This window comes from Lathamus discolor, chromosome 3, assembly GCF_037157495.1.
Source record: "Lathamus discolor isolate bLatDis1 chromosome 3, bLatDis1.hap1, whole genome shotgun sequence".
Classification (NCBI taxonomy): domain Eukaryota; kingdom Metazoa; phylum Chordata; class Aves; order Psittaciformes; family Psittacidae; genus Lathamus; species Lathamus discolor.
Window position 1 is genome coordinate 81,692,991 of NC_088886.1, and position 22,033 is coordinate 81,715,023.

At 39.2% G+C, this 22,033-nt stretch overlaps 1 protein-coding gene across 1 annotated transcript in view; it reads left to right on the top strand.

Annotated features, from left to right (window-relative positions):
* The window catches only part of BMPR2 (bone morphogenetic protein receptor type 2), a 110,437-nt gene that overhangs the window by 51,127 nt on the left and 37,277 nt on the right, over window positions 1-22,033 (top strand). The window contains exons 2-3 of the mRNA XM_065670074.1: window positions 4,294-4,467; window positions 5,735-5,914. Coding sequence (XP_065526146.1) covers window positions 4,294-4,467; window positions 5,735-5,914 — 354 coding nt within the window. The remainder of the gene's footprint in view (window positions 1-4,293; window positions 4,468-5,734; window positions 5,915-22,033) is intronic.

Below are 22,033 nucleotides of genomic sequence, written 5' to 3' on the forward strand. Positions count from 1 at the left end.
ACAGTTTGAATTTGAACTGCTGGTGCATCTTGAGTCTGTGAAATCTGTAAGGAAGGGACTGCTACTCAGTGACCTCTTCATGGGTCCTTAATATCTGGGGAGCACTGTCTGCAGGGGCTTTGCCCGTCATTTTTCTGACATGAGTAATAAATGAATATATCAAATGGATCAGCTCAAGAGCCTCAGTTTTCATAGGATAAATAAGTTGTGTATTTTAATTGCTCCTGTTCTTTAATAAAGGTCTTAACATTAAGGAATTTCCTTGGGTTGGATCTATTTGAACTGCAGGCAAACAAGAGAATCCAGTAGTTCCAGTCTTACCCTACTATTTCGTCTGTCTTGGAGATAAAAAATAGCATGTAGCCCAACTGAGGAATATATTTTTTCTGTCTAATTCCTACATGTTGAGTGTCTTGAGACCTCTGTCCTGCAGGAATCGCAGAATAGTTGAGGTTGGGAGGGACCTCTAGAGGTCATCTTGTTCAAGCCTCTGCTCAGGCTGGGTCATGTGGAGCCAGTTGCCCAGGCCCATGTCCAGATGGCTTAAAGGATGGAGGTTTTGGAAGAAGCAGCTTTGGAACTGGTTCCAGCAAAGTTACTGTAGAGAGCGTTAGTAGCTGCCCTTGTACATCACAGATGCAGAGGTCCCAAGGGACAGGTAGATGTATTTCAGCTCTTAATGCACCATCGTAGCTGTTAGCTCCCACGATGACTGAAAACGGACTTAAGAGGTCATCCATGAGAAGCACATGTAAATGTAAATGAGCAACTGTATTTTGCGTGAAGGATAAGATTTCTGTTAGAATAGGTAACATTTGGAGCAGTCACCCCAGCACTTCAGTGTGTTTTTGTGGTAGTATCTGTTTCTTTTGGGGAAGGTTTAGGGTATACTCATCTATGCTGGAGGTTGCTTTCAAGGCCTGACTTAGAAGTATCCCAATGCTACAAGCTTTTACAGCTGATTAGTTTCCGCTGCCTGGAAGAAGGGAACCTAACTGCCAGATTCCCAGAGCAGGAATGTGCCAAAGTCATGCAAAGAAATTGAAGCAGCTCATCTATTCTGTTGTTCTTCAAGAGAGTTTCTGGACGTCTGAATGCCCTGCCCAATTTTCTTCGGCATTACAGCTTCAACAATGAACCTACAGAAGCCATAGAGAAAAATAAAGTAGCTTTTGTTACGTGTCCCCTGTTCTCCAGATGTTCCATGCCATCAGGCAAGGGGCAGGGGTCAGCGGCGTATTGCAGTGGGTACTGCTCCCACAGGGGTTGTACTACTCTAAGTTATAATCGAAGCAGGAATGTGCAGTGATCAGCATGAAAACTCTAGTTGTTGGGTGAGTAACCTTTATATTTTGTTGGAAAAGTTTCCCACTGAGATCATCTGACATTAAATTGTGGCAAATTAACTTGCATTTTTATTAGTTTGCTAGAAAACTGATACAGACAGGCACTCAGGTGGCGAACAGTGGCTGTTGTACTTTTCTCATGTTGGACCCTTCCTCTCCTCTACAGGTATTCTTATAGGGCAACACATGTTTTTACATCAGAAGAGCCTTTGGTAGCAACTGCTATTTTCTGTAGTGTATGGTTGGACAGCAGCTAGCACAAGTTAACTTCTCTTTTTTGAAGTGTCTGCTGCGTGTTCTTGCCTCCTAACCTTGATCCTAAGCGATTTATAGAAAGGTGAGGAGACCAGAAAAGTAGGCAGTTAAAGCTATCTGTGACTCTGGAGCACAGATGTGTTACTTGTAACTGCATTGCTGAGAAGAGAGCAGGAACAAGAGGTTTCTTTGCTTTTTCTTCTGTTAATTCAGAGATTAAAAGACTTTTATGTATTAACTGATTGAGGTATTATGAAATTAGACTTTCCTGGAATTGCTTTTTAATTTATTCTTCTTTTTTAACCGCAGTTTTTTGATAAGGAAACCAGATCTGTGTGGTTGTTCTCTAAATTCTGGACTTCTTAAATTAATTTTCACAATAAAGGGCTTATCTTGCAGCAGTTCGAGCATTCTGTAAACAACCAACATCTCAGATGACCTTAGTCCCACTCAGCTATCACACACAACTGATTTAAACCCCTTCGTAATGTCCCTAAGAGAAGATATGTTGTATTTCACAAGGCCGTGTAATTCTGTCCCGTTCTCTCTTGAAAATTTCCGTTCTGTGATAATTTTTTTCTCCTTTTGATTTTCAAAAAGTTAGTCAGCTCCAGTCCCCTTACGGCACTGGAGTACTGTCCTTTCATACATTGTTTCTTGGCCAGTCCCATGTCATGGAGCAGAGAATGCAGGACAGATGCTTCACGCCTGGCATACTCAGCTGTTCCTGAGAATAAAACTACTACGTGCGACTGGCAAGTACTGCTTGAGGCAGCATATGCTAGCTGTTAATGTGTGACCTTTTTGTCCTCAGTAACTCAACTAACTGTATTCATTTAGAAAGAAAAAAATTATATACGAAATTTAGGTAACTGAGTTTCTGAACATCAGGCCACTGCTTTATAATAAATGTATTTATCACTTCAAAACTCTAGCTCCAGATGTAAAGTGTTAATTGTACACTGACTAGTGTGCAGAGAGGTTTGTGAGTAGGTAGCATGGACTGCTGGCCAGGTTACTGGAGTACATGGAACAGCAAGTGATTGAATAACAGTGGCTTAAGAAGTTCCTGTCTCCTCAGCTGTGAGTTTTACCACCACTGAGCTGATACACAGCTCAACTGATCACACATATACCCTAGCTAGGTTATGCTATTTTAATTACTGCTTCCACAGAATAAACTGGGGGTAACTGACAGACTGCTTTTCTGGATGCTGCAGCTATCTATGGTTGTCTTGGCATGAAAGAATTATGAATTTTGACTCCTTAATGAAGTGAGACATTTACCTGAGTCTCTTGGTTTGTCTTTCTGTTGCCCAATCACTGTGCAGGTGACACAGTGAAACAGCATTTTTTTCAGTAAGTCTGCCTTTCTGAAAGATGGCTTCTTTGGGGGCAGTGCTGCAGAATGATCAAATAGATAAATCTCCTTGAGAGGAGGTATTTTATACACAGACCATACCTTACCATACCTTTAATAATTTACAATTACGTATGCTATAGTTTTAAGTTCAAAATCTGCTTTCGCAAAAGGCCAGTCTATTCCACCTTGCATCTTTTTGTTACCAGTGCTTTTATGGGAGTTAAAGAACCGGATTAAATCTAGTTGCTGAAATACAGAATACAAGTTCTTACTGTGGCTGGAGCTATACTACTGGATAATACTTACTAAATGCCTAGCTTTCCATGCATTTTATAAAATCATTCAAGGGAAGAATGAAGATATTCTGTACCAATGTAGGATTTATTTATCTTGGACTTGATGCCTTTCTGAAGAATTTCTTGTTTGAATGTGTTTACTCTTCCTAAAGAAAAGCTGACAGAGGCATATTGGCATGTGTGAGTCCTTTCATTGAAGTGATACGAACAAAAATGTGTAACCATGTAGGTAAAAGATAGGAAATTTGTGAAGTGCACTGATTAAATATTCTTGTACAAATCAGAATATTTTTGGGGGTGGTTTTGGTTTTGTTTAAAAAAAAAAAGCAACAGTTTTTTGAGATGATAATGTGTATTTATTTTTGTACTCCCTTTGTATGTTTTGTGATGTTCTTGCTGGATGTTCCACAGGGAGACTTTACATGGGAGCATTGTTCCTGTTTACAGGCAGTGTTTCCCGGAACTGATGGTCAGTTGTATGGGTTTTACTCTGCTGTTAGTGTTTCTGTTGGTGGCCATTAATGAAGTTGTGTGAAAGAGCTCAAACTGATAGGTTGAAGATGTAGAAAAAAGAGATGGGTCAACAGAAAGAGAGTGGAAAACCCCTCTGAATTAGGTAGGCATGGGGTTGCATGGCAGTCTGAGAAAGATCATCTTGGTTTAGGATCTGGAAACAATTAAAGCATTTGGTTGCTGAGTAAACCAGGTAACAGTTGCTTAACTTACGCTTGAGAACAAATGATGCAGACTGCAGTGAAATTTTTATGCTTCACCTGTGAACTTCAAACACTTGCGCATTCATTTTGAAAGATTTGCTAAAGTTTGGGGTTTTTTGTCCTCTTTATGAAAGTAACTTCAGGATAGACCTTATTTTTATTTCTGACTGTTGGAGTACAGATTAAAGAATGGATACGTGTAATTCAGGGTGATTTTGAATATGTATTCTCAGAAGAGCTTATTCATACTTTTATTAAGGTTAATATTTTATGCAGAAAATCGCTGACAAGAAATATGTTCCTTTCTTTGTCTAAAGCTACGCAGAGTGAGGAGCGGCTGTGTGCATTTAAGGACCCTTATCAGCAGGACCATGGAATAAGTGAGAGCCGAATCTCCCAGGAAAATGGCACAATTTTGTGTATGAAAGGTAGTACCTGCTATGGACTTTGGGAAAAAACACGAGAAGGAGACATACATCTTGTAAAACAAGGTATGTAACATTTCAGTGTAAGTGCAGTAGCTTTGCTGGTCTTTTCACTTGTTTGTGATCTAGCCAGCTGATATAAAGATGCATAGCTGCAAAACTAGACATTTTGCTTGTGCCTTGTACAAATGCATAATTTTAAACTTCCCGTTTAGCAATTTTAAATATGAACACACAGTTTGTTTGAAATAAATGCCTTCTAAAACAGATCAATCCACTGTTGAGTCAAAACCACTCAAGTTGCCTGCTACTTAGGCTGTCCAGAGGAGGATGGCTTTCTGGACTATATCTCAGTATATGTATTGATTTAATGATAAATTTAGAAATGTGTCTCATTAGAGTAAAAATGTGTATTCAGATTGATTGGATGTTGGTTTGCAAAGGAAATTGCAGCTATAGCACAAACTGTCACATGTCAATTCACTACTGTTCTGCAGGGAGGGGTGAAAGGTCTTGCCTTCAAAAACAGATTTTGATTGCCATTCTCAGGGACTCTGTTCTTGGTTACTTGGATAAGAGTTAGTGTAGTATGAGGCTTAATGAAAACTGGTTTTTACCAGTGCAAAGATCCTATGCAATTGTACTCATTATTGTTGTTCCTTGTTTAATCTGTTGAAAGAAGCAGTATGACTGCTCACCTCTGCCCCCATGCTGCCTCTTTTCCTTCCAGGCGTTTGTGCATAAATGATGCTTAACTGCCATTGACCATACTTGGGAAGAAACAATTGCTGCAGGAGTAGAGCCTGCATCAACCAAGAAATAAGTTGTGATCCTGTAGAAGAGTCCAGTGATGCTGACAATGAGGAAGGGCAGAGTTTTCAGAAATTACGCAAGAAGCACCAAACTATAGATGCATTCTTGTGGCTTAACTTTAAGGGGGGAGCTAGGTCACAATTTCATCTGGACTGTGGGCCAGAAGCTGGTAGTATTGTCTGCGGCATCAGATAAATGGGGAATGGCATGCTTCTGCTTAAGAGACTTAAGAATTCAGGTTTTGACCTATTGAGGCTGACAGCTGGACACCTTTGATACTGACTTCAGTACTGCCCTTAGTTCTTCTCCTTCGCTGTGGTGAACTGTGAAACAAATTCTTCAGGTTTTGGTTTAAAAGGTGGTAGTGAAGTCAGACAAGCAAATTATAACAGTTTTCACCCCACTCTAACATTTAATTAAATAATGGATGGATTTCTAGAGGTGTGTTTAATTGTCCATGCAACAGGATTAATTTTATGCCTCCTCTAAAAAGAATTCTTTAATGTGCCTTTTTTTGCAGGTTGCTGGTCTCATATAGGAGACCCACAAGAGTGTCACTTTGAGGAGTGTATAGTTACAACCACCCCTTCCTTGATTCAGAATGGAACGTACCGCTTCTGCTGCTGCAGTACAGACTTGTGTAATGTCAACTTCACAGAAAATTTTCCACCTCCTGACCCTACTGATACAACACCTTACAGTAAGTCAGACGTTTCCATCGCTGTCATTTCTTGATTTAAATATTTTAGAGAAAGATCCTTCTTTCATGGTACTTTAAAATGTGAAGCGTGCCTTTTTTCATTTCTATGCAATGGAAATGGCAAACAGAACAGAGCTTTTTCCATATGAAGTTTATCACATTTATATATTCCACAGTGCTCTGCAAAGACCAAGTGAAATGCTTACAGAAGAATTATTTGTATAGGCAGCTACTGAATGCAGATTACATTTTCCAGAATGGTCTCTAATCTTGGGTGCTTGGTATTTGGATGCCCAATTTTAGAAGCCTGTGGGGATATTCAAAAGGATTCAGACTTGTGTTAAAAAACAGGCCAGTAAGTTCATTAACATTATGGTACCTTTGAAAAATCTGGCCTGTCTATTCAGTCATGCTTCACAGATAGCTCTGAGCGGTGGAACCGGTCTTAATATCAGGCTGTTGAGATTCTCTCCAACAGTCTTACAGTGCTTTGAAATCTGACTTCTTTCTTTTGCATATCTCTGATAGAGATTAACTTTGGTATAAAATTCACAGAGCACTAGTTTGAGCAATGTAGTTTTCTTCCAGATAAGATTATCTGCTAAATTATGTACCATAAAATCAACTTGGCAAATGGATCCAAATCAAGGGATCACATCCCTTAAACTCCTATAACAGAAGCAAGATCGTGACTAGCAGACACACTGTTATGCTGTGTTTAGAACCTGTAAAGAAGCTGCGTTAGCGGCCTAATCTAAACATTTGGATAGCCTTCTTGAAATAAAAATTGTGAAAGAAATTGAATAAAGACAGGTATGTAAATGGAGGTGCAGTTGTTTCTGTATGGTGAGAGTTCTTTATCAATGGAAAGTGTGTTGTGAAATGAAGATGTCTGTAATTTGATAGTGGCTATAGCTATAGGATGCAGAAAGAACAGTTTGTGTTTAGGAATGATATTATTTGAATTAACTTTAACATAGTGAAGATACTGGTGCTTTCAAAAACTGCTGTAGGATGGAGTCCTTGTAAGCAATTTTAGTCAAAATGAGGGCTTGGCATTCTAGAAAGAAGAAAACAAAAGAAAGCAACCTTTTACTGGGGAAGTGTGTACATATAAATGGGTAAAGAAAGTTGATAAGAAATGGTGCCTTTTGGCTGATAGTATTATTTGTAGAACCAGTAAATAATCACCACTTGGAGTCGGTGCCTGAGCTCAGCACTGTGCAGTGCAGAACAGACTCTACTTGGTAATACTCATCTGGTCCCCAAATGTGACTGGAGTTAGTGTGTGCAGGGAATTTAGGCAAGAGGGGAAAAAAGGTGTAAAGAAAATTCTGTGTCCCTTTTTATTTCCTCAAAATAGGAAGCCAAAGTTCCCACAAAATGGCTTCTGCTCATGCTTCTCCAAGGGCTGAAATTACAAGCTGAATTAATTCAGTTATTGGCTGATAAGATCTTCAAATGATTTTTAAGTGGAATTTTTAATACTGAAAGATCTAACTTGACTTGCAAAGTGGTGGGGGAAATTAAACTTGTAACATAGTCCTTAATTCACCCAGCTGTAATTGAGTGCTGCTGCATACATTTCTACTGACTCAAAACTGTTCTGTGTTATTGTGTCTCCTTCCATTTTCATAATACACAAATTTGGCTTTAGGCACAAGCATAAGCAAAGTAGGTTGCTGCCTAGCACAGTTGTCTGTCTGCTTTGACTAGGTTGAGAGATGGAGATTGGCCATTCCAGCAGCAAGCATGGCCTCATTTACCACTCTGGTGTTTTATTTGTAAAGCTTTACTGCTGCTGCGTTTGACAGATGAGGCTGCTCCTGGCAGTGTACATGCTGTACATATGCAGGACTTGCAGAGGCAGAGGAAGTTCTAGGAAGCTGGAAGGGTGAAAAGAGGGAGGCACACAGGCCCCTGCAACATTGCTGGCCCCTGTTCCAGGCACTGGAATCTCCATGGTCCCTTTCGACTCCTTCAGAACCCATTTTGGTACTGTAAGGTTTAGTTTTGCCATCTCAACATTAAGGACAGAATTCCTGCTTTGGCAAATGTTGGGAAGCTTTGAATTACCTGTAGATGCCTTACTTGAGCACACTTCCAGTCTTTCTGTTAAGGTTGTCAGAATGCTTTAAGGACGCTAGTAAGTTTAGCTGTACAGGCTGTGTCAATCGATATTACTGTATCTCTTAGATTATTAAATATATTATTAATTAGATTATAAATACGTATTTTCTGAATGGCAAAGTAAGGCACATGGCCTCCTAGAATTGTATGTATGATCCTGTAGATTTCAAAGCAGGTTTATGGTTGGTTATGTGAAACCTGATGAATTCAGCCAACAGGTAACTAAGCTTTTGTAAAGGTTTCTCTGCTGATTTGCAGTAAAACAACCCAGAATAAAAGTTCCTGGAACAACAATTGGAAACGGGGCTGTATTTTAAAAACTAACAGACCCTGAGCACACTGCTGATGAACCCGGTCAATTTAAACTTAATTCTTGAGGAAAATTGTAAGTGTTCTTTTAAAAGTATTTCCTTGCAGCTTTATAAAGGATCTGTAGAAACAGCAAAACACTGTCTGGCCTCTTGCGCTAAATCCATCTGGAAAAATAATGGAGGAGTAAACAAAGGATTTTATACGGTCTTTTGGTTGTGTGTAGGACAGTTAACAGTGATGTATTGAAAGATGTAGCTAGACTAGAAACGATTCAAAAAGAATAAAAGTAGGTTAATTAAGATCTTAATACATTTTAGATATAAGAAATTGTTGTCATAAAATACAGCAATTATTCTCTTTAATGTTATGCTGAATTTTTATGTCATTATTGTCTTCCAGGGTGTCAAAACATGCTTAGCTCAAAACCATATTTGTGTAGAATGGAGTATATTTTGGTTAAGTTCATATTTGGTCAGGGCATGAATATAAGAAATCCATCCTATCTTGTAATAAAACTTCATAAAAATGAAAAATAAAATGAAAGACAAAGAGGCTCTTAAAAACATGGATTTGATCCTTACTGCTTCTTAATGTGCAGCTGGTAATTTAAAGCAATCATATATCTGAGTAGTCATAATATTCTTCTATCTTAAAGATAATTGCAGCAGATTTAAGTAGTTTTTGGTTGCTAGTCCCTCCAGCTAGAATTTTGCAAATGTTGTAGGATGGGGCATATTCTAAAACCCACAGGCTGGAGGTATTAAAAATGCAAAGATTCAGATAGCTTGTTTCCTGATGCCAGGAGAAGTAGAGGTTGGAGAATGGTGTTTATTTCTGATCTGAAGTTTTGCCCGTGGAGTTTGGAGCTACTGAAATGTGGAAGTTAAAACAGCCTCTCATTCTCAACCTAACCTTGCCCTTCTGGTGAAAAATGTACTTTGTTATGCTTTGCTAATCACTCGTGGATGGATTAATTGTTTGTCCATCTTCTGTTTTCATGAAAAAAAGAAAAAGAGGAAAAATTAATCTTAACTTCAGCCAGGATGTGTATATACCCCTTAACCCAAGCTAAAAAGGGCCAACTATGGCTTCGTGGGTAAACATTTTGAGATGCCAGGGATGGAGCATCTGCCACTTCTCTGGGCAACATGTTCCAGAGCTTTGCCACCCTCACAGTAAAGAACTTATATCTAACCTGAACTTCCCCTGTTTCAGTTTAAACCCATTGCCCCTTGGTCTGTCACTACAGTCTCTGAAGAGTCCCTCTCCAGCATCCTTGTAGGCCCCCTTCAGATGTTGGAAAGCTGTGTTCAAGGACAGGTTGGACAGACGTTGGGCAACAAAGTCTATGGTGAGGCAACCTTGCCCATGACAGGGTGGCTGGAACTTGATGATCTTAAGGTCCTTTCCAGCCCAAACCATTCTGTGATTCTGTGTGTGTTTACTCTACTAGCTTGGTCAAATACTTATTTTGAGACTTAATAAATATCTGCCTCTTACATCTACAAAATGCTTCGTAAATTCTGAGACTGTGAAGACAGATTCATTAGTTCTACAATCACTCATAATGGCCATTTAAATAGAATTTAAGTAGCTAAACAGGTAAATGATCTCCCTTGTTGGTTGGTCATAGAGAGATTGCTGTAATGAAACATGCGTGTTAAAATAACATCAAGATGAAAGCAACAAAGCCATTTTTAATTATTTTTTTTCCTCCAGGCTGCATTCCTGGCACTGCAAATAAATTAATCTTGTAGCAACTGAGTGTTGAGAATATATTTTTGTGTGACAGGTGATGTATTTGCATGATATATGGAAAAAATCCCTGGCAGCAACAGTTGAGCATTACTGGGTAAAATGGTGTAGGGTTTTCTCCTCTGAGCAACAAATGATGACTGCAATTTTTAGAGGATTTAGGGAACTTATATTAAATAAGTGCACTGAGGTTTGGATATAAAGAAACTGCTTCATACAACAGAGGAAGTTGGTTTTCTTTATTCTAAAACACTGATAGGTGGGTTTATCTTTCAGTGTGTCATCCAGGCCACTGTTTTACAATGTATGTAAAGCACTGGTTTATCTTTCAGTGTATCATCCTGGCCTTTCTTTGCCAGCCTTCTTGCTGTGTGTATAAAATAGGTCTATAAAAGTCTGTCTTTAAGTGCTCACTGAATTCTGTGGAAACTTTGAGGAAAGCTACCATTAAAAAAGAAAAAAAGGGGGGTAATTATTCATATATGTGGCTGAGTCAGGTTAATTAAGGTTGTAATACACAGTTTTCATTTAACTATTGCTTCTGAGAGGCAGCAGTTAAGATTCATGTTGTTGTGGGCACATGGCCCAATCTAACTCCCACTGAAGTTGAATGAGATCATGTCAGGCTAATTTTGGAAGGTTGTAACCCTGCTCTCACTCTCAGTTGTTATCTTGAACTGCTTTTTTCCGGAGAGCAGCATCCAGTATTAAGTTATAATTGAAATGCATTTACTTCAGCTGGGTTCTGCTTGGAGTACCTCATCAGCCCCGGGGTTGAGCTAGTCCTTCATTTCTGGTCTGCCTAAGCTAAGAAAATGCTAGGTAAATAAGCATTTTCCCTTACTTGCACTACATTTTTTTTTTCAGGTGATTTTGATACATAGCAAAGGGGAAATTACAAACCTTTGCAAGGTGGCAGATCTGTCTTGAAAGATGGAGGCAGGGCTGATCCACACAAGGGTTATTATAACTCCTACCCTTGAAATGAAAGGGAGTCAGTCAGGCACATCTTCTCTTCAGTGAAGAAATAAGGCATTATATGTCATTAATGTACCATAACTCTATTACCATGCAGGGGAGGAAATACTGAGACAGTTCTTGCAACCAAGGAAAGGTAATAGTATTGCGAGTTAATGTAGGGAAGAAAAAAGCAGATATGAAAATTGTTGCAGGGAGCAAACAAAGTATTAAAGCAATTGGCATAGAAGGTTATATAGAAACTCAAGTGATGAAAGCCTTAGTTTCTGTAGAATTAGTGGAAGGGTTTGCAAGTCACCCAACTAGTAGTGGTTGTTGAGTAACTTCAGTTCAGTGATGCTCATTAGAAATAGATCTGTCAAAAGCAGAATCTCTTAAAAGATTGTTGGTAGCAGCACTTAATGTCTTAACTTCTAAGACATCATAGTCTCCTGAGATTAAACTTGCATCTTTATTGAATTTAAAAGTAAAGCTTTGATGTGCACTTGGAGTCTGAATATTAAATGTTAGCTGGGAAGGCAAAGCCTCCTTGGACAGAAAAATGGACATGTACATTTTTCTCTTACAGAAACATTTAATCAGGAAGGTGAAATTGGAATGTTTTACTTGAACTGAGATTGAAATGTTCTGGAAGTGTTTGGAAATGTTTTCAAATTTTTTATGCACCAAACCCACAAAATGCTAAAAACTGGGTTAAATAAAATAATAACAAACATGTTTATTTGAAAAAGGAGAAACATTTCAAATAACATTTTCACCAAAATAAACCTTGGGGTTTTATTAGTACATTCGCTGTTGCTTTGTCAAACTGCTGTTCGAATGCACTTGGTAGGAGAGGTGTACAAGGTAACTGCAGAGCTGTGCCAGGAGAGATTAGTACTGTGTTATAACCCAGAGGTCTGAGAACAAGGGCCTTTGCAAAGTTCTGTCAAAAATCTATTGGAATTTGAAAAAGAGCTTTTTGGATGCAAGGGGGGGAATTTTGCCTTTATCTTGACATTGCAGTAGTGTGTTTGTGAAGTACTAGAGCTATAACTACTCTTTGTTTCAGAGGGCTAAAAATATTTTAGAGTCCTTAGGGATCTCAATTCTTAAAGTAGATGTGAACATAACTTTTAGCTTATTTGATAAAATTGTATGATCTGCATCTTTGTCATCTCTTAAGTGTCCTTCATACTTCTAGTACTACACAGCAAATATTTGAGTTGAAGGTCTAGAATGAAGACAGGAAACATCCGTATTCTGAAATATAATAAGTGATTTTTTCCACCTTCAGTAATAGCAAAACCATGCATTTTAAGCCAACTAATATCTGTAAATAGGTGATTTGCAGTTCTTGAGGCGCTAATTTGCATCTCTGCTGGCAGTCAGTTGCTTATAGGTAGTATGTTTTATGCACTTCTGAAAGGATAATGATCTGCAAATATCTTGGGGTAATACAAACATAGTAAATATATTTTTTTCCATTTACTGGGAATGCTGAGTATTTTCTGATTTTCATATTGTTGTATAATAAATTCAGTGCATAATTAGCAGACGTCTGTTCTGACAGTGCACAATATGGCTTTATCGTGAAGCCTGTATAGACACAAGGCAAAAGTAGATCGGCTCATAAGAATGGGTCTTTTTGAGAATGCATTAGTGGAAAATTGGGCTGTAAATAAAAAAAAGTAGTAGATAAGGAATTGTTTTGCCTCATCTCAAGGCAAAATGGAGACAGATGGATGCTATACTTTCTTTGTCTTTACTCACATGTTGCAATATGTAGTGTATAAAGTATACAATATCAACATTATTCTAGACAAATCCGACACTGCTATTTGACAACTCCAAATCTGAGAGGATAGGTAGGAGCTGTCTGGAAGGGAGATTGACATAGCAATATACTTTCTGGGGACATTCTAAATCAACAGGCTTTCTGATGTAGAAGTAGCAATAGGCTTCTAATAACTCTTCCACACACACCAAAACTTTAATACTAGGTGCTTGAAATCTTAACACTTCAGAATGAGTTAAGACTACACCACCATGGAAGCATTTCTCCTTTGAAGACTTGCAAATGTGGCTAGGTAACTCTCCTCAACAAAGTATACGGACTGAATTAGCCAAGATACTGTACATTGTAGTCATTACCAAGTAGATTTGAATGCTCTTTATGCTCGTGCATGTGCTACTTGTCTCTCGTTTATTTCCATGTCGCCCTCTCCCTTTTGTCAGGCTAAAGGCTTCCTGCTGTGAGGAGGAGTGGTGAAAATGGCTGTGCTCAGAGTCCTCCATTGCTGCAGCCCCTGTCAGAGGGCATTAGCTTCAAAATGCTACAGCTGCATCTTCCCAGGCAGCCTGGAGGTTGCTGGGGAAGCTGCTCCTCACAATCTCCTTTCTCCTGCAGTGTTACTCTAATAGCATTCCTCGTATTTGATTTTTAGCATGGCTCTACTCTGGTTTTCTTTAACAATGTTGAAGTGAATGGAGTTAAGATGAGAAAGAACAAGAAGTCTGCACAGTTTGGTTATAAAGCACTGCTAGGTGCTGCCAGCTACTACTAATAAATTTCCCCCCATCATTGATTTTTGTCTGTCCCTGGTACAGTAGTGGTGAGAACAGTCTTTGTCCACAGACTATTGATATAGTAAGAGGCAGGCTAGGGACTGGAACTCTGAAGTACAGAACAGAAGATTGCTTATAAATCCTGGGTCTGATATTGGTTGTTCAGTACTACTAACCTAATCTGTGCAGAATAGTGTTTAGATCATGGAAAACCTGTCAAGTCTTTCTTGCTCCTTAATTAGACATTTTCAGTAAGCCCCATTTGTTTCTGTCCTGCGTGCTAAGCTTGCTGACAAAAATCTAATCCTATATTATGGTTTTGCCCAATACATTTTACCCCTTTGATTTTTGGAACAGATACAATTTAGGAAGAAAGCTTTAGCTTCTTGGCATCTGACATACACTTAGAATAGCCTCCTGTTAGCCCAGCTGCTTTGCAGTCTTACCCAAGTTGCATCCATAGCTCAGCACAATGGAACTCAGCCTTCTCAGAGGAGACTGGAAGTCCAGACAGACGATTAAATTAAAAGATGTTGGCTCTTCAGAGCTGGTCATTAATCACGGCTCCTTTTTGAGCCTTTTTCAGTAAAATTTTTTTCTTTGTCTGGAAAATAATTGTGATCCTGAAAATCCAATACATTACTTAACATTGATTTGTGGCTCCTTCCTTTATGCTATAGCATACAGTGCGTTTTCAGACAGGACTGTCCGGAGATACACCACCAATCGTATTTCAATCTGGCACAATCTTAGTAGCTATAGGTAAATAAAGTGATTGGGTTTTAGCAATGTGAGAGGTTGTTTCTAAGGACACTTGAATTAGATTTAGGCAAAGTGTTTGAACAGCTGGAATAATGTCAGTTAGATGTCAGGTAGCTCCTGCAGAGGCTGTGGGCAGAGATAGCCACATTTCCCCCCAGGCCAGGGAACAGGAGCTGCTGGGCAGCACCATGTCAGTCCGGCTGCTGGGTCAGGTCTGGGATGCAGGTGCTGAAGTCAAAGGCTGAACTCAAGGACTGTATACGTGCACTAAATGATTGTTCTTTATGTGATTTGATTTCTTTTTATTGCTTTTACAACTGTACTGTTGGAATATCTTCTGTTGGGAGTATAGAAAAGGTTAGGAGCTCTACTTTATATAAGCTCTAGTTTGTCTCTTTCTTCCCATATATCAGACAAAATATCTGCGTGTGGATGGATACTGGGGATCAGGGTTTTAAATTTGTTTTGCTTACAAGGAAAGACTTACATCTTTTTTTATTAATATAGTGAATGGCAAATTCAGGTAAGTGCCTCAGGTGTTTGAACTGTGAACCTGTGACTAACGCTGTAATTCTGAATGTGAAGTTTCATAACTAGGCATCTAGATTCAGACATGTGTCATCCTTGAGTATAGACGTCTCCATTATTTCTGAAGAACTGAGCTGTCAGGGCTGTTTTGAAATCATAGCGATCTGAGGTGATCTTTTGGCTTTATGGCTAACAGAAACCATGTGCTTAAAAGCAAAGACTTCATAGGGCATCCAGGAGACCAATGCAGATAGTAAAGCATCCCCTCAGTGTTCTCCTGATCCTGTAACTCCTGATTATACATCAGTTGCAGGTGTTTTTTCAAGGCTGTCGTGTTCAAGACCAAATAACTTCTGTTACTGCTGTCCAAATAGGAGAGGATGATAGCGTATTCACTAAAAGCTCAATGAAGATTCCCATGGATATAATTGTACTATTGAAAGACCTTCAAGCAAACAGAGATTCCAGTTGGTACCGAAAGTCTGTTTATGTTTGTGTTGATTATAAGAGTTTCCTGTTGTTTCGAGGGCAGATAAGGGTGAGGAAAATTCCTGAAAGTCTTGTAATGAGATTTGTAACTACTGCTGTATGCTTGTACTGAGTCACATTGCAGTTTTGTTTTCTTTCTATGATAGGTTTGGGAAGGTTCCTTCTTTATGTACCGACATAGCTGCTGTTAATGTATACCATTCATTATTACTATTTTTACTGGGTTGTATTTAATAAATAAAATGAACAGTAGTGTGTTGCTATGGATACTAATACGTAAGCATTGGAGTTGGGAGACTAAGTGTTGTCTGTTTTTGTGTGTGACAGCGACTTTCCCTTGTTGCAGTTCACATTAGGACTGAATTTGTGATGGGAAATCTGACTTTTCATGCCACCTTTTAGGAATCTGCAGAAGGTTTTTTTTTGAGGTGTGTGTGTATATACATATCTTTAAGCTTCTGTGCTTTCAGTATCAGAATAGGTTTGGATCTTTCTAATTACTGAGTGTCATCAGATTTATGTGGATAGTCCATGCATTTCTTTCTCAGAAGTCAGGTTTTACTATCAGTTTTTTATTTTGGATGCTAAGATATTTATTTTCTTAACACAGTTAAAAATTTGAAAGAAATCAGTATATTCATTAGCCTTAAAATCTAACTTATAAAGTTGTGCCTTATTTCAGTTAATTTGTATCATGTGTTTCTGTACAAAATTAATTAATGGAAGAACATTTGCTATGTCTAAAGAGGAGAAGTTAGAAATTCAGTCTCTAAGGGCAAGGAAAGATATTGCAAGAGGCAAGTGTGAAGACTTTCTATTGTCTTAGCTTTTTTCCTTGTGCCTTAGCTTTTTTTCCTTCTTATAGAAGTAGAAAGTGATTTTTGACATTTTCTGAGAGGTCTGAGGAAGGACTTCTTTTTCTTCAACACCTGATACCAAATTGCATTGAGACTGAATAGGAGTTTATGATTCAGTTCTTTTAAATTCCTTCGAAGGTTCCAGTGTGGTGGATTCAGTGTTGCAGCACTACAAGTTTATGCATTTATTTTGAAGTTTGAGCCCACAAAATAGTGCATGTATGTTTCTTGGTACTGGGCCAGTTATTTCCTAGAAGTTCTTGAAGTATCTATAGATGACATTAGACAGCTTTTGACTTTGGCCTGGAGTTTTGCCTTCCTTTCAACTGGTGGCATGAAGCTTGTTTAGAAACCACTTGCAGGCTTGTAAATACTTTCCTAGAACAGCAAAAAATTCCTTGGTCCAGACATTCACATTGACTTTAAAACTATATATACTTTGAGCAAGGTTAAGGTATCCATGCATCCTATATAAAAGCGCTTCTCACTGTTGTAACACTTGGATAGGAAATATGTTGGAGCTGTAGCAGTGAAAGGGTTTGCTTTGACGTTTTTTCCCCCTATGCCAAATCAAACTATTTATCTTTGAGTGATGGTTCAGAGCCCTCTCTATGGATCTTTTCACAAACTGGAGGCATGTATGTGAGAATACATGGCTGGTATGTACTCTAGACAGCTGGACCAGCTATATGGAGCCACCAAGATCATTGTTGCTTTGCTGTGGTCCTATTTCTACTGTTGAAGCATGAACTCACATTAAAGAAGTGGTGTGGGATGCAGAAATAGAACTTTAAACCCCAATGAATTAGTACAGATGTAATAAAGCACAAGTAAAGGTTTTATATAGATATCCATTTGACATGAGAGTTTAAAAAACCCCAAACATGACAACACACACAACCCCAAAAGAAACAAAACCCCCAAACTACCCCCCCAACAAAAAAAAAAACCCAGACAAAATAACCTCTGGGATGGAGAAAATACCCACTTTCACACCAATATGAACTCCTGAAAGGCAGACATCTAAACTGCAGCAAATGTAAATTGGTTATATTCTACCTGCTGTTCTGTTTTCCTCCATTTCTGTTCTCTGAGGATATTATTGCAGCGAGTAAGACAAAATGGGTGATGCTAACCGAGGCACAGTGAATTACACTTAGCAACAATCTTCCTTTGAATGCATGTCCAGACACTGCTGCTTTGCAGTGCTTTGGGAAAGCAGAGAAAACTTGGTGAAAGCTTATTGTGAAATAAAGCATGGAAGCCACCAGAAGTGGTAGATGAATAGTGATAGGGGAAATATATGGGAAATATTTAAACTGGGCTTTGAAAATTTTGAAAATTTTAATGATCCTGAAGAATAACTTGAGCTTCTCTGCCCCCGTCAGCACTATCAGCAGATCAGTCACCCACTTGTTAGCTGTGCAGATGAAACCAGAAGCATCCACCACCACAAGTAGGTATGGGTGAGCGGAGAACTGTACACACCTATGTTAAACACTCCCAGCTGCGGAGCCATTCATAGCATCTTTGGAGCAAACTAAGTGTGTGTGGGTGAAATAGATACAGACTGTAACCCAAAGCATTACACATCCCCTGAGTGCTGTGCCAGGAGCTCTGGGACGGGTGCTGTCCACAGGCATCGCAGCTCATGCAAACAGTGCTTGTACAGGGACACTCACAATGAGAGGGCACTGAGGAAGATGTGGGCTAACCCTGCTCAGCTTTGGATGGTTAAATAGGAGATGAGTTCCGTCCAGCACTAAGAGAATAGTTAGTATCTAATAGCAGGGGGAGAGAGTGCATCAAGGGAAAGGTTTTAAACTAACTTGAGATCTCAGCTGTATAGCTCAGGTACGCTACCATTAGTTTTCCTGGTTTTATGTAGTTAAATGAGTTTTTTTTAATTTTTATCATTTTATTACAACAGAAAATGTCAAGCTTTACTGCAGGGAGAAAGCTTTTACAATAGTCTTGGAGTGTTAGGTATCTGTTATGACGACAAGAATAATTAAACTTTGCTAATGGGGAAAACTCCTAAACTGTGAATCCTTAATTTCACTGAATATTCCAGAAAAGACCAAATGAAGTAACGTACCAAATATATCACTCTGAATAGCTTCTCCCCTCTGCTGAACTTGACTACACTGAGCCAGTGTGTAATACAATCTGCAGAAGACTGCAGAGTAGGGAGTGGAGGTGAGCACATTTAGTAAGAGTCTGGCTGTGTGGTCACCATGTTATGTTTGCTGTGGAACAGAAGTTTCCTATAGTATGGAGGAGTGCAGTGCTAAATATTTAATTAGCTGAGCTGAAATGTCACCTTAAATGTTCATCAAAAGACATGTTCATTTAATGTGTGCGTGCTTACCTGCTAACTTGTGAGTTGGAAGGTGAGCATAAGCTGGTACATTTGGAGATGTATAGCAGGCTGTTTAAGAATTGAAGTGATTGCTTTTAGTCATTTACACTTTCTGCTTGAGCAGGACCTGCTGAATAGCCTAGCATGTTCAGTGCCACAGTGGTGCCTGAAGCATGTCATGAATTTCTTCACTGCTTTAATGTATTTGTAATCATTGTAATGGATTATGTCAGTAGCAGTGTCTTATTCCCAAAAGTGCCATTGGCACAATGCTGTTATGATGGAGTCTTTGAACTGAGATTGGAAAGCAGGCTTCTCCATTCACTCTAGATTATTATTAAATGAAATAGTGACCAGCTAGGTGCTGCCAGCTTCAGGTTTTTTCTTCTGGAGAAGCAAATACATACTTGCAAATGCCTTTTGAAATTTGAGTATCTGTGTACAGCTGTAGTGTAGCTATATTCTGTTTGGTGCAAATGTGCTCAAGGAATTAACAACTTGCTGCATTATTGCAGTGAACTGGGCCCCTGACAGACCTTTCCTGGATTTGAAATCTTGCAGAAAAGGGAAGTTTAGGAATAAAAATAGAAAGTGTATTTTGTAATCATCATAGAAATCAGAACACCTGGATTTCCTTTTTGAAAGGGCAGACTGGGAAACAGAGCTCTTGTCTGAAACAACAGTGGGATGGTACCTGCTCAGAGGCATAACTGATGTGATTACCTGCCAATTGTTAGAAGGGGTAAGCAGAGAAAAGAAACAAAAGGATTAATCATAGTGCAGCTGAAAGAGTTGATTGAATCTTCCCTTTCAAATGGCAATTACAGATCCTCATTTTTGTCCTGATTATGCATTTTCACTTTAATAGAGCTTATAGAATTGCCTGTTCTTAAATCTGATGATTTCTTTTAAGAGTAGTGTGAGAATGATGGGCAAAAAAAAATTCAGAAGACTTGTAATGGGAGCGACTTAAATTTTAGGTGACCAAAGATGTACCGAAAGTGAGCAAGTTTCACAGTGTCTTTGCTGAAATCTAAACTGGCTTTGATGGTGTCCAGCTGGGAACCAGAAGAGTAATTTGGAAGCAGTGGCTATGACTGCTTGTATTTTGTGATGTGTTAAAGCAGGAACACCTGTCAGGAAGGAGTCAGCCTCAAGTTTAATTTCACTTTGTTGTTTCACAAAAAAGATTTCTATTTGTTTAATGGAACTTGAGGTTTTTGCCATTCATTTAACAGGATTTCATGGTACGCTCAGCCTCTGAGTAAATCAGACGGACAGAAGCCTTTTTTGTATTCATTTTGTAAAAGGCTGCTTTTCCCATTCGAAGTTCTATATAGTATTTGTGTAAATAAGTGCCCTGTGAAGAAACCAATCTCAGTCTTACAGTTTAATTGTACAGTGTCATTAAAACAGCTGGAACCAGTACTCAGGGCTGTGACAATTTCAGGGATTGATTGAAGAAAATTCTTAATTACATTGAAAATACAGTTACAGAAACTGTGTCATCGAATATGCCAAAGTTTTATTCAATCTGTGAACTTAATCTGGCAATCACACAGATTCCGGCATCGTTAGCAAATCAATTCCATGGGATTATGAAACATGTCCCCGTGACCTGTTCAGATTTGTGTTGCAATATTTATTCCTGGTTTGAAACAAGTTTGTTACTGTAGGGCAGACAGAACGTGTTAGACAAGTGAAGTCAGCTGTATTTCTCGTATACCCACGGTGTAACGCAAACTGATAGCTTTGATACCAGCCTTCGTACTTGATTGATGTATATTTGTTTTGGCAGGGGTGCTGCCTTAGATATCGTCCTTCCTCCCCTCCCATGGTCTCCCCCGTTGGCTTTCATGCACAATTCCCTGCTCAGCATAACCGCAGTTGTGCAGCACAGCTGTCAGGGCACCGCTGGGCTGGAACAGGCCCCTGGGAGTAGGAGGCGAGGGATGCTGGAGCTGGCACTCTTGTGCTACAAGAAATGAACATCAAACGATGTCTGCATTTCATCTGAAATCAAGCACTTAGATCTGTAGAAGGATTTTGCATAAGTGCAAACTAAGGATTACTATTTATCATTATTGCCTTTTTCATCTTCATGTTATTTTAAAATAATCAGAATAACCTTTGAAGTTAGGGAAGGTGCTGTTTTTCCCATTATATAATGCCTAACATAAAGCACAAAGAAACAAAATAACCTACCTAAAATCAGGCTACTCTGTATCAGAGCCAGAAACAGAACACAAGTTTGTTTTATATTTCAAGTTCTGCAAAACTTTTCTTTAGGAAAAAAAAAATCACGTATCTAACATATGTGCTTGTGTGCCTTCATACAAGATGCTGTTGTCTGCTTGATGAAGGTCACTCCAGCTGATGCCTTGGAAACAGAAGCTGCGTGTCAGTGGAGACTTCTTGATCTTGCTGGGGTTCTCCTGAGGTTAAAGCCTTTCTCCTCACCTGGCCATTCTCACTGTTTCAGCTTCCACCCTGCTGAGGGCTGGCCATGCCTTTGTCTCCAGACTGCTCTGTTGGGCTTATCAGGTTTCCACAGCCTTTTCTGTCCTTAATTTCCTTCTCCTTAGCGATGTCCCTGAATATCTGTATCTTGTATCTGGGAAGTATTTATGAGCAGGAGGTTCTTCCAGCCCAGAAACCAGCTCAGTCTGCATTTAAGCAAGGATAGGGATAGAGGAAAAACCCCCTTTCTCTAAGGTCTCTCAGGAAGAAAAGATGGCTTTCAGCAGGAGCCAGGAGTGGTTCAGCTGCTCCACTGACTTCCTCTGCTCACTGTCATAGATACACAGGGGGTTGCAGCAGAGGGAGAGCAGTGTCTTCAGTGATGGCACTTTGCTGGATGGGGGGAGTGAGAAAGACCAAGAGACATTGATGCTGACTGAATCTGGAGGAAAAGGAGGGAAGATACTATTCACTGTGTTCCTGAGCTGGCCCCGAGTTCCAGCTGTTTCATCACTCAGTTCCTTCTAACAATAATTTTGTCTGAGAAATACCTGGTAAGATGTTAGAGGGTGGAGAAATGTAAGGATTATTGTTATCTTAAAGTTATGAAAGTGTTTTAAAATATTCCTGAAGCCCTAAAAAGAAAATCTGGTAGAAGATAGAAATTATATGGCCATGTAGAGAAGATGATTGGGAAATATGGGAGGGCATGAGGGAGGATTAATGGGAAAAGGGGACATGTACTGCATGTACTTTCATGTTAGACTTTGTCCTTCTAAACTGTGGTAGGAAGAGCTAGAGCAGATGCAGACCTTTTGGAATATCACGGGTGTTATTTGAATTGGCATTAGCCAGACAAACACAATCTTTAGTAACCATGAATGTTTCTAAAATGTCAGAGAGGTTTAGCTCAGAGCTCTGTCGCACATGCCTTTGGGT